The 13415-nt window shown below is 41.4% G+C and overlaps 1 protein-coding gene across 1 annotated transcript in view; it reads right to left on the bottom strand.

Annotated features, from left to right (window-relative positions):
* The window catches only part of RAI14 (retinoic acid induced 14), a 58062-nt gene extending 46671 nt beyond the window's left edge, over positions 1-11391 (bottom strand). The window contains exons 1-2 of the mRNA XM_065406601.1: positions 11380-11391; positions 5700-5830 (exon numbers count right to left, since the gene is read on the bottom strand). Coding sequence (XP_065262673.1) covers positions 5700-5830; positions 11380-11391 — 143 coding nt within the window. The remainder of the gene's footprint in view (positions 1-5699; positions 5831-11379) is intronic.
* Positions 11392-13415: the final 2024 nt, after the last annotated feature.

Genomic DNA, 13415 nt, shown 5'->3' with positions numbered 1-13415 from the left:
GGAGCCGCGATCGGCCGGACCTGCGGACGGGGCAGGTAAACAAACCGGCCCGGCCCACCAGGGGCTTTCCCTACACAAGCGGCGGCCCCAGTTTGAGAAACACTGATCTAGACTATATTTCCCTAGTTTATTTATGAGGAGGTCATACAGGACAGGATCATAAGCTTTACGAAAGGCAAGATGTCCCACATCTACAGCTTCCCCCTAGCCAGAAGGCTTGTTACCCTGTCAAAGGAAGCTATCAGGTTGATCTGATGTGATTTGTTCATGACAAATCCATGCTGACTGTTACTTTGGGACACTCCCAAAATAAATGCATTTTTGGAGGCTTCTAGGCTTTTCTGGTGCCATCGTCAGCATTTAACATGCACTGATGCAAGTCCAGCTAACATTTTATTAAGATCTAGTGTTTCAAATTAATAATAGCCATAGGGATTTAATTCTATTCTAGTTCAGTATCTTGTAGAAACAAGCAAAGCTTAACAGTAATGTGCTGGCATAGAGACAAAACAGGTTTAGGACAGGGCAGTGCTGCCATTTATACATCACAACTCATATGCAAATTTTTTTCAACAGCAGCAGCAGTTTCTTTAAGTTATCAACCTTGGACTAGTGGAAAGTTTGGTATATGAATTAACCTTTAAGGAAACTTAAAGACTCCCCCTTTTTGAGGGCTTTAGATGGTCAACATCCAAATCGGAAAGAAACATTTAGCTTTGGGAAGCTGCACAGAAATAAGAGCTAGTAGATTAAGACTATAATGAATCATTTTGGAGATGGTGCTAGATCAGTGGTTCTCAAACTTCTGTACTGGTGACCCCATTCACATAGCAAGCCTCTGAGTGCGCCCCCTCCCCTTATAAATTGAAATCACTTTTTTATATATTTAGCACCATTATAAATGCTGGAAACAAAGTGGGGTTTGGGTTGGAAGCTGACAGCTTGCGACCCCCGAGGTAATAACCTCATGACAACCCTGAGGGGTCCCAACCCCCAGTTTGAGAACCCCTGTGCTAGATAGAGTAAGCATTTAATTACAAACATGTTTGCCAAACGTTTGATCTAGCATAAATAGGAGCAAAGGAGCCTATGCCAAAAGGTGGATTTGCCCAACGAAGCTCATTTACATACATTTGTTTATCAAAAGGACTGTCTTAAAGGAAATGAAAATCCTGCATGTCTTTAAAGCCTTGAAGCATCAGCCTCAAACTGTAAAATACATTGCTGAGAGAGTTCCTCTAACTTGCAAAGGGAGTTTTGGCAGGAATAAGTGGTACCGAGACATCATCATGGCCCTCTTCACCCAAATTTCACCAGGAAAAGGTCCCAATTAAGTGGTGATTTAGTCGAGAGCTGGAATATCTAATCCCCTTCTCCATTTCATCCTAAATTGGCGACTGTACAACCCCTTTGGCAACATGTACATCCTAGTAGTCAATATCCACTCTGTCTGGTTTAGTATTAAGTTATTTTTGTTTTGTCCCTTGTGACTAATGAGAATAAATGATTCCTTTCCTCTTTACCAGTGCCTCACTTCACACTTGTAGACAGTGATGTCTCTGGATGGTGCATGGCTACATTTCTTAATAAAGCTCATTTTCAAAAAAAGTTTTTGTAATTAGTTGCTCTTCTCTCATTTGTTTAAAAACACAGTGTCCAAAACTGAATGTCGTGTTCCTATATAGATTTAATCAGTATCAAGTGGAATGATTTATTTTCCTGTTCTCGAGGAGCCATTAATGAAAAAAGGACAAAGACAAAGATCTTAACAGGAATAGGAGATTGGGGCGAAGAAAGGAACATCTGAAGGGGAAAAAATAATGCACTAGGCCAACCAAATCTGTAATGCAAAACAGAATACTTCATAATGTTACACTCTAAAGCACATGTCATCATAATGAAGTGTTTAATCCCCTCATGCAATTTGTTACATAATTTAATCCATTATGTTCTTCTGATTCATCACCTTCAGCCTAATTATGTAAACTACTTAGTACATCAGTATAAATCAATAAATGATGCATCCAAATAGTCTGAATCTCTCAGACCTGCTGCTAGAATGCAACTAATGCACAACGTGGAATTGGAGCATAGCTGTGATCACCTATTGTCCAAAGACACATTCCAGCTGGCTCTGTTGGCCTTTTTGCTGATACACCCTGGCAGAGTTTATCCTCATTAAGGAACATAAAACCCTCATTTCCATTAAGTTAAAGGGGTGGTGAAAAGTTAGTAGATATGTGGGACATGAAGGATCAGAAAAGAAAATTTTAAACTGCCCCTTTCCCCAAAATGGAGAGCTGCTGTTTCAACAGCCATTTCAGGTCTCCTCCCACTTTTAATGCACTTTCTAATGGGCGAGCTAAAATGGGCCCTATCTAATAATCCAGATTTTCTTCCTCGCTCTGCTAAATTTTGCAGACAGAGCAAGTCAAAAATGGCTGCTGAGGCACAAACTAGTGCTGTAAGGGCAGCCAGGATTCTGGGGTCTACTTAGAGTTGAAAATGTACCGGGCTGTAAACCTTACAGAATGTAAAGCACTGAATACGATGGCTGTGAAAAAGCAGGCTTTAAAGAAATCTTAAAAGAAAGCCAGAAAAAATGCACATACTGAATACAATATTAAAGAACAACCCTCCCCCCTTTTCCCTCATGTTTTCACTTATTCCACTACGAGCTATTTTCCATGCTAAAAAGACTATATTGCATATATCCCACATTTTTTAAAAGGCTTTTTAAAACAGTTTTAAAATTACGTAAAACACGAACTAATGAGCCATAGTCCAAGAACAATAAGCCACACCAAGGTACACTATTAATGACATGGTGCACTTCTCCAGATCAGCCTCTCAGTTTCTTCATTTGTCAGAGCTGCTATCCCTTGGGTCAGCACTGAGACAACTTGAGTGTGTCTGCTAAATTCCTCACTACACTTAATGGGGAATGAGGATTGAAAGCAGGGTCTTGCACGAGGCATAACTGGAGCCATATAAATGGACTTGCCTTTGTTCTGCCACACTCATTTTCACTGACACGACTGAACGAGTATTTTAAATCAAGGGCTCGGTAAGTGAGCACACTGAACTAGTGAGAACACAGATCTTTAAATCACCAGTCTAGGTTTGTTCCATTCATTTAAGATCACATAGCTGTTTCAGTGTTAGTGTAGGATAGCAAATGTCTTCCTGGTTACTAAACGTGACAGCTTGCAGAGTATCCCTCCAGGGCTGGGGAAGAAAACTGTCAGAACCCAATTCATACTATCATATTGTATTTGAAATCTACAAAAACCCTCAGTAGAATCAGGCAGTTGAACCAGAACCAGAACCGGATCGAGATGGTATTTTATTTGAACCAGAACTAAACCTGAACCATAACTTTGTTCTATCTACTGAACCTGAACCGAAAAAAAATTGGGTTACCACTTAAAACAAAAGGTTCAGCAATTTTTAAGCTTCAATTTTTTTTAATAAACTACAGTGATCTTATTTTCATTATAAAGTAACAAATGGGCATGTGATTGCTACCAGGAAGGCCTGTCTCTGTATAATGAGAAGAGAATGAGACTAGAAGGTGGTCAACCCACAAGAGTAGGGAGGGAGAGGGAAACCTCAAGGAGCTGCCTATCTACCAGGAGGCCCAGGAAATAGATGAACAATATCTGAGGCACACCCGTTCCCACCAGCCCCCAGGGAGAGAAGAGGTGGAATGATCCCTGGGCCAAGAAGTTAATAACTCTTCAAGCCCAAGGGAAAAGGTAATGACTCCCCAACCCTTCTCCCTCTTAGACAGGCCTCCTCTCACCATCCCCAATCCCTGGGGCAGCTCCTCCCTCCAGTTGCCCCAAACTCAAATGTATCCTTGCTCCACAGAGGTCCAGTATAACACAGCAAATATTAGAAGATGTTATTTTAGTTTGCTAAAACAAATTGTTCATAAAAATAACTGTGTTTATTTGACAACACAGAAACACTAGGAAAATACTTGTGCAAAGTTAAAAAAAAAAAACCTATCAAAAATCAAAATAGTTTCAATGTTAAGTTTCAGCTCTCTTTTTTGAGATTACATCCACTGAGATTGAAATTTGATTTGAACCAGTTCAAAGTGGTAACCGAACTGGTTTTTGTTGTTGTTTTGGTGGCTTGAACTGGAACTGAACCCGAATACACTGAATGCAACTGAACCCGAACAAAACCAAAATAAATACTGGTTTGACTCCCTGAGTAGAAGAGAGGTTATACTGGATACAGTGGAGTTGATTCTAAAAAGGAAACTGGCTCTAAAAATGTAGTTTTATTTAATTTACAATTGGGTAAAAAAATAGGACATTAGACATATCTAATGAAAATACCTGTTGAAGTACTTCAGTTGTATCTTTTGAATTATCTCAAATTATTTGTTTCAAAAGAAAAATGTGCATGGAAGTTCAAGTAAAACCCATATTAAAATGCGGAAAATGCCCACTTGAAGAAACTGGAACACACAGACTTCGATGGTAAGAAAGTCTCAAGTCATCATGAGTCATTGCCATCATTTAATTTCCTCATATGCAGAACAGAAATAGAATAGATGCAGCAAACTGAAACAGACCAAGTGGGAAGCACAGCATGACTTCATAAATACAGCCTAGGGTAGTACTGTAGAACTTGGTAGAAACGGTTTTGTGCTGTCTCTCCCAAGACAGGATGATTCCCCCCCATCCCCACCTGCAATCTTTAAAAGCCTTTTTTCTCATGGGATGCCAAGCAGTGAGCTATTTCCTCATTTATTCATGAAATCAGTTTTCTATATGATATCAAATGGAAGGGTTGGAGGGACAGGGTTCCCTGTGATTGTAATCCCCTGTGCTCCTGTTAGCAAATTAGGAAGTTTTCACAAGAGGAGAAAAAGGAAAAAGGGGTGGGGAGAGGGGAATAAATTTAAAATTTTATTAGAAAATGTTTAAAAATAGATGATTCAGAGTGTTGAAACTTCAGTTATTAGTCATCGGGGGTAACATACAGAGTATAGGGGGATGTTAGTATTTTGATATTGGATAGCGCATAACACAGTCTGCAATATCCCCAATGGGGGAGGGGGGGTATAAGGTGGATGAATCAAGGTACAGTCAGCAAGCAGTGAGGCTACCCATAAACTGCAAATGGGATGAAGAGCTCTTCTGCACAGGCACCGTTCTCAATGCCAACCACAATGGGAAGCCCAGTGCTTTAGGTTCTGTAAGGCTTAAACCCCTGTTGCAATATTATCAATTCAAAGCCAACCATTAAAGCAACTACCATTTCAGTTTGGCAGTGTAACTAAACCAAACCTGCATGGGGGAAAGTAGCCCCAAAGGTTTAATGAAATATCATTCTGCTTGTTTGGAGCTTGCACCGTGGAATCTGGACATTCCAATGTGCCAAAAGTCCCCTTTCCGAGGGAGCTGCCAATCAGCCTAGCAATCTAGACCCATGTCACCAAATGGCCTGAAATTCTGAATAGACATTTTAAGTACAAACTGTAAATACAGCTCTGGAACAGAAAAACAATTGTTTAACATGTAATGCTTTAGGACGAAAGGAACCAGGGACTATTTTCAAGCTGATCCTTATTTATTTTGTAGTTGCAGCTACCAAGGCCAATTTGCAAATGAAACAGGCTCTGTCTTCCTCATCCCTTGAAGACATTGAAAAAAAGTTTTAAAAGTAGACAGACTTACGCAGTTTTGCCCTCACTATCCTGTTTGGTGGCACTGGCTCCCTTTTTGCCCAGCAGCGAAGCCACTTTCTCTGGATCTCCATTCTCCACAGCTTGCAGCAGCCGGTCGTCATTCTTATTCCACTCGTTGGTCTGCAGTAAAAGAAATATTGAAGAGAAATCAATGCCAGCAGTATTTCCATGCTGTGCTGAACGACTATGCATACATTTGCCACCTATCACAGTTAAAATAAAAGCCAAGCAAAAACCCACACACTGAGGAGCTGGCACTTGATAAAGATGCCTATGAATAACTTAAAATGGATCATGTGGTGTATGATTTCAAGGACTAGCAGTAGTTCAAGTCAGATCAGACAGATTTCTTTAAACTAGTGAGATAAGAAGGAGAGCACTGCAATTTTTAGCTCAATCCTGTCGGTCAATCTACAGCACAACACTTAAAGGAAAGGGCTAGTGTAGAAAAGTTGCTCTTTAAAGCAGTACTGCAGAACTAAATCCATTTGGCCCCTCATTAAGGTTAAATGAGGTTTATACATGAACTCTTCACTTCTCTAGTTCATTGTTTTTGTTTTAGAGCTGTGCTAGAGCTGCCAGGAACTACCTTTTTAAATCACATGATACATGAGACAAAACTACCTGGGATGCATACTCTTAGCTGATTCAGCAAACAAAAAAACCCCTCCACATACCACCACGTGCCTGTAGAAATCTTTTCAAGTGAAGTGTTTTCTGCAGCTCCCAGTAGCACAGCAGACCAATAGGCAAAGAGATCTCCCTTTGCAGATTATAACCACTTGTATTGCATTTTTATCCCCCTGCCACATGTAAGCCTCTAACCCAGACAGGTATTCTAGCCCTACCTTGAAGTGAATTCCAAACACTGCTGCAGACAAGAGAAGACCACCAAGTATTTTAATCTTTACCAAATAATCCATATAGTCCCCCTTCTGTGGAGGGGGTCTTTTCTCTGATTAGTGACAGAAGATTGCACATTCTGGTTCATTTTAGGGCACAAGGACCACTTAAAAAAACAAAACACTGAGTACCAGGGCCTCATTCCCTCTACCTGAACTATAGATCCAGTTGGCCAATGGGGAGGATAGTGGGAAAACACACCTGTTTGATTACCCCCAAAATCTCTTCTGCATCCCTTCTAACCAGGAAGAACACTAAACTATAATCCCAGCAAGGGAATTCTGTTTGCACAGAAGTCAAAGCCATATTTTTTCCTAACATTACACATCCAGTGAGGCGGCTCTTTAAATAGACTATGGTTGTTCCCAACAACAGTCAGTTCTTCAACACGAATGCTCTCAGGAGGTACTACATCAGAACCGGATTGGTGCCTTTTTGATAGGTGCTGAATCCATATTAGTGGGTCACTTTGAAAACCTGCAGCCTATGAAACTCTTAGGCATGGAACTCTCCACAGTGACAGACAGGCAGTCATGGAGCCTAGTTTTCCCAACGGAACAGAAATATTGATGTTTCTTTCTTTACACGTGTGCAAAATGAGTCAGGGTTCTCACTAATCTAAATTAGGTGCATGTGAGACATAAAAGAACAACTAAACACATCCTGAAAAATGGAACGGGTGGAATGCTGGTGAGACAGATCATGAGCCTGCACACGTGCATACTTCAGTCAAAGTTTTCAAAAAATACAGTTCAAGTAATTTCTTAAGGGAACCGAAGAATCAGGTCTGAAGAGGACCTACAAGTTATCGGGAGTTGAAAAACCCCAAGCAGAGTGAGCAATTTGTATGGGCAAGCAGACAGACAGTATGTGAAGGGACTGAGTCTGGAACGAGGGGAGACAGGAACAGCAGTGGTGTCAAAGGGAAGTGGCAAACAGAAAAAGGAGGACAATGCACTGGGAGCTCGTGGAGTGCAAGTGAGATGGCTAGTCCAGCATATTAAGAATATAATATAATAAGAGGCGGGGCAGGGGCGGGGCCTAATGGACTAGACAAGCAGTCTGAGGTATGAAGTTCAGCATGTATGATTCTTTGCTGTGAGTAGTTGGGAAGAATGTTTGTTAAAAGTGGCAACGTATTTTGTATGAATAGTTACTTTAAAGAGTTCCTGCCATTACAGCTATGTTGATAGACTGTTAGTGTAGATCATCATCATTGTTACTAACCACATAAGGAATAGTTACAGGTGTTTATATTTTATTAAAACCCCTCTTCGCATTACAGTTTTAAAAAGTTAATACATTGACTTTTAATAGCATACTATATTACTCTTCTTTTTTTCATTTTTGACTATACTTTTGTATTGTTGTATGAAAAGGTTTCAATGATGCAGCCCTCGGGCCAATGTACTAGTCCTCATGTGGCCCTCGTGGTGATTTGAGTTTGAGATCACTGTTTTACCGTGTGTATTTGACGGCAATTTGTGTTCAGCTAGTTTACTGGGTTAACTTACTCTTGTGGGGTTTTTTTTACACAACACGGAGGAAAAAAAATATTATTTAGAATTGGAACGTGTGATGGTAAAGTTACAAAAACTGGCATTGGAACTCCAAGGCAGAAGCAACACCTGCAAGTACACTTCATTAATTTTTTTGAAATGGAGTAGATTTTAAAATTGACAGTGCCCCTTTCAACTTGGCAACATGAAACACTAACCTACATTTCCACAAAAGGAAGATAAAAGCATCTAATCTTTAAGCACGTTTCATGTCCTGAAATGACCAGTTCTAGTTCTCAAATATTGGACATTAAGCTACAGAAAAAACATTAAGATTAAGACTGTTACTGAAAATCCTTGGCAGCATGAACCTTCATATAACTACAGTCCTGCTCAATAGTTTAGAATATAATCAAATTCTGCAGAATCAGTTAAAGAGGGGATTTAAATATTAACCTATAGCAAGTAACTAAAATTGAAAAGTTATTTGATTATATGCCAATGATTAGTTTGGCAGTATTGTGTCATATGCAAGTCACCACGCTAGAACCCCAACACCATACACAGTTTATCCTATCCCTGATTTCAGTTATTTAATTTCTCCGTAGTGTGGTGGTGACACTATGATCACTGTATGCAAGAGGCACTGATCCCATGTTCACAGTCACATCCCTCATTAAAATTTCAGAACTGATTTCAATATAGCTGGGTCCTAAAATTATGTGCTGATATTTATCTAGTGTGAAAGATGTGCATGAAGATTTACAGACCTTAAACTGGTAAAAGCACGAAGTGTTTTGAATCCAGCTCTTATTGTGTACAATGGTGCCGAGCTTATTTTAACAATAAAACATTGTGCAGTACAGAGTTACTCTTTTAAAGGAGAGGGGCAGTATTTTATCTTGTAATACTCAGTTTTCAACCATTTTTTTCATAACACAATGTATGCACATATATTATAAAACTGAGATTGGAGAAGGACTGCATTGTTCACCTGATGGCTCCTATTAACGCGTGCAACTGCTAACATGATTCTACCCTACCTAGAAATTAAACAGTCTTGAACTTGGACAAGTTAATTAATACACTCTCTCTCAGGGAGAATACTTGTTCATGTCAGATTAACAAAGATAGCCAGACTACAAGGTTACTGACATACTGACTATTTAAAAAAGAAAAGGTAATTTTTCCTTTTTTGAGGGGAAGGAAGTAGATGGTGGAGGTAGAGTAGCAAGCTCTATATTTGGAGATAGTAGAACGAGCACAGTGAAAACAGCTTCTCAAACTAATTAATGCCTCCTCTTCTCATCCCTGAAACTATTCCTAGTTTTAGCAATCCTGAGTCATGGAGAGTGGGCCACCACACTAATCAGCTTGAATTAATTCTGCCAATTATATGCTTTTAGATTTTTTAAAATGAAACTATAACCATATTTTTGACACATATCTAAGATCACTTAATTTTTCTGGAAAACAAAAACAAGAGCAATTTTTTTTTATAAAAATATATACATTAATTTTCACCAATCAGTTTCAGAACACATTAACTAATAGCGTTCTACTTATGAAGCGACAGATGGTAACCTTATACTATGCTACAGTTGTTACCTAAAACCGAAACTAGACACTTATAAAGTATACTTTACACAATTTGGTACTATTATTTCATTTAATTTTTTCCTCAACACTGTATGTAAAATCACTAATGCTTAAGAATAAACAGAAAATGACCATGAAAATCCTCAAGACCGCTAGCTTAAGAATGAACTCCACCCCACAATCCATCTCTTTCCTCAATCAACCCACCGCCTCATATAAAGCCTGGGAGAAGAGAAGTCCGGCAGCATACCCTGAAGGTCACCATACGTGGGATCTGGCAGACTAATGGGAGAGTGAGGCAGATAATTTTGAGTAAAGGCCCTCAGTGTAAAACACTGCTGCTAGCCGACTTGCATTGAAGCCTGTGGACTGTAAGAGCTGAGTACTTCATATAGCCAGGATCCAGTCATCAGCTGGTACCCAAGGCAGATCATGAAATACAGGTCTCTGAACGGAGGCCAAGACATTTTCCACGAGGTACAATTTCTGACTCTCTTGAAGGCTTAGCCTGTGGGGCATTGTAGTAACCCAATCAATGGCCACGGCTTACCTGAAAGGAAACAGAAAGCACTTTTGATAACTGTCACTGCCCAGGTATTCAGAAGCAGTCAGGAATCCAATAACTTCTGCAACAAATGGGAGGCAAACCCACCCCCCTCACTCCAGGATGCACATATGGTTTCTACCTTTCCCCCGCCCTCCCAGCACAGTATTTCACTCACTCTGAGTGCTCTCATTCCTGTCTGGGTTGAGTTTCATCCAGCTAGCCTTCATCTATACCCAAAATCTCCATTAGATACAGGCAAGTGATTCCACCACACTAGCAGAAAGGAAGAGATGGTAATGTAAGGACGGGTATCAGCACCCTGCTGAAGTCACAGTATGTCTATACTTCCTCATGGACTTCCCTATAAACACTGAACACGAAGGATGGCAAGATGGAATCCTGGGGGAACCCTGTATAAGAGCCTTCAGGACAGAGGAGAAAGGCCTGACCCAATATCCATTAGAGCCAATAGAGAGACTCCCTTTGATTTAAATGTGCTTTGGATCAGGGCTTAATTCTTAATGCCTCAGTTCTCCCAGAAGGAATGGATTGGAGCCACATGTCCACATTCACACTAACAAACAAAAAAACTGTTCTCAAAATGGGTGGCGGAGCATTGTGCTGGCACAGATTTGTAGTTGCAGGAAGTGTGCAGGTTGGGGAATTTTAGCTACAACTGGTATAAACATGTATGCAGGGGGAAGAGGATGTGATGCTGTAGGATTGAAATATGACAATGAATATCATTAATATTGCCACTCAGACAATTGCAACAAATCCTGTACAAAATATATCATGTAAGGTGTCAACGGAAAATTTATGATTTTCTAAATAAGATCGTCCTGTTTAAATCCATGTATCATCTCTGTATCTGAAGTTATGAATATTGGCTATAAATCAGTATCCCAAATGTGTTTGTTCCTGGAGTAACACCCACCAGATAAAACTCTACATTGAAGCCAGACAGCTGTGTGTTGATAGCCCATTAAAGACACTTAACTCTCACAATGGGCCATAGAAGAAATGGAGTCCTTCCTGTGGAGGCCTTAGCACAGATAGGGCCAATGGCTGCCCCTGTGAGTCAGCAAACCATGTAAGGACATGTGATACGTTCATGTGACCTTGGACTCCATCTTGTGCCAGTAACTTTACACAGACAGGGTTTATAAGGCCTGGTCTACATGAATAACATTGCTGAAGTCGACGTACTTATATCTACTCACCACAGTGTCTTCACTGTGGTGAGTCGACAGCTGACACTCCCCCATCGACTCTGCCTGCGCCTCTCGCTCCGGTGGAGTACCAGAGTCGACGGGAGAGCACTCGGCAGTCGATTTATCGCTGCCCGTCGATCCTGCGGGTAACGTAGACAAGCCCTAAGCTTTGTTTGTGACACTAAAATCCCAAGCACATGGCAGAGGATATAAAAGACCCTTGAAACATCTCCATGTTGCCTCTTTCCTGCTCTGAGTCTCTGGACTTGTGGATTTACAACTAAAAGGAGCATACTGGACTATGGACTGAGGGACTTCCAATCTTTTGGAAATTACCAGAGACTTTACAAGCCAGCAGTCTATAACATCACTGCACGAACTTGATATAAGAACATACATCATACACATACAATAATAGCAATTAACCATTTTAACTCTTCTTTTCTTTATTAATAAACCTTTAGATTTTTTAGTTACTAAAGGATTGGCATCAGCGTGATTATTGGGTAAGATCTGAGTTATATATTCACCTGGCTATGTGGCTGATCTCTTGAGATCAGAAGAGCACTGTTTGATTAAATTGGTTTTCAATAACCATTCATCATAAAGTCTAGTGTCTGGGCGATGAAATAAGGGCTGGAATGCTTAAGGAGACTGCATTTTTGGACTTCTTGTTAACCAGTGTGGTGAGATAGAAGTTTACTGTTGTTACTAACTTGGGGTCATCTAATGCTAGAATAACCACCAGTTTGTGGTGAGTCTGCCCTATTTCTCAGTTGTTTGTCCTGAATCTGGCGCACTCAGCTGTGATGGTTCAGATTTTTAATCACCCTGTCAATTAAACCTGCTCAGGTGGTTGCCTCTGAGCAGTTTTTTGTAGCCCCAGCTGTAGGGTGGAAGGTGCTCAAACAAGCTGGACATTTTGCCTTGCCTCACCTCATGAAAACATGGACAATCCCACTCCATTAATGGCTCTCCCAACACCTACATGCTGACTTTCACAAGTCAGCTTAGAACTAGATCCAACATACAGGCCGTAGCACTTAAATCCCCTAGTAACTCTAGCCCTTAAGGGATGGACTGAATGAGCCAACTGGCTTTTCCCTAACTTTAATTTTGGTGCCTTAAATTTAGTGTTTCACATTTGAACACATTCATCTGAAGTAACAGCTGTAATTAAAATGTACAGCATGCTTCTAAATAATACCCTACTGTTCAGCAATGTCATGGGAAACCCGGAGGGGTTTGTATTTGATTGTGATTTGCAAAAATGGGCCCGTATTGTGAAAGACTTGAGAACTTGTGGCTTTCTACTTAAATACAGTACTAAGGGATAGCACACCCACCCCAGGGTGTGAGGTGTCCCAGGCTCATTGCCTCCTTCCCCCTGCACCAGACTCGCTCCAATACACCCCCCGCTACCCAGACAGCCCTATTGCCACTCAGGAGCTGCAGCACCCTCTAACCCACAAGCAGCCCCAGCACGATCTACCCCTCCAGGAGTTCCCTGCACCCATGAGCCCCAATACCCACCTGCACTTCTGCCTCCACTTACGCTTTCAGTAGTGCCAACAGCACCAGCTCCCACTACGGTGACCCCCGTCCCTAATTGGGCAGGGCAGTCCTGAAATGCAGGTTTAAGTCCCAGTCCCAGGCTGAATGACTCCAGGACAGCATTTGTCCCAGAGTCCCTGCAGCACCACGCTGCGCCTGCCTGAGGCCCAGGGAGCCCAGGCTGCTGTGGGGAGCCCTGGAGTACCAGACTCTCCCACCTGCCGTGGGCAGCATGCCCCAGGGGGCGGGGATATGGGCCAGGGACTGCTCTTGGGCCCCCTGCCCAGGGCAGGTGGAGGGTCCAGGGCTCCCCACAGCAGCCTGGGCTCCCTGGGTAGCTCTTAACACTGCACAGCTCCAGCTTTTGGCCTGGCCAGGGGGCGGATCCT

This window comes from Emys orbicularis, chromosome 6 (assembly GCF_028017835.1).
Source record: "Emys orbicularis isolate rEmyOrb1 chromosome 6, rEmyOrb1.hap1, whole genome shotgun sequence".
NCBI lineage: Eukaryota > Metazoa > Chordata > Testudines > Emydidae > Emys > Emys orbicularis.
Note: the sequence above shows the minus strand (reverse complement) of the source record. Positions and strands in the feature narration are given on the sequence as shown.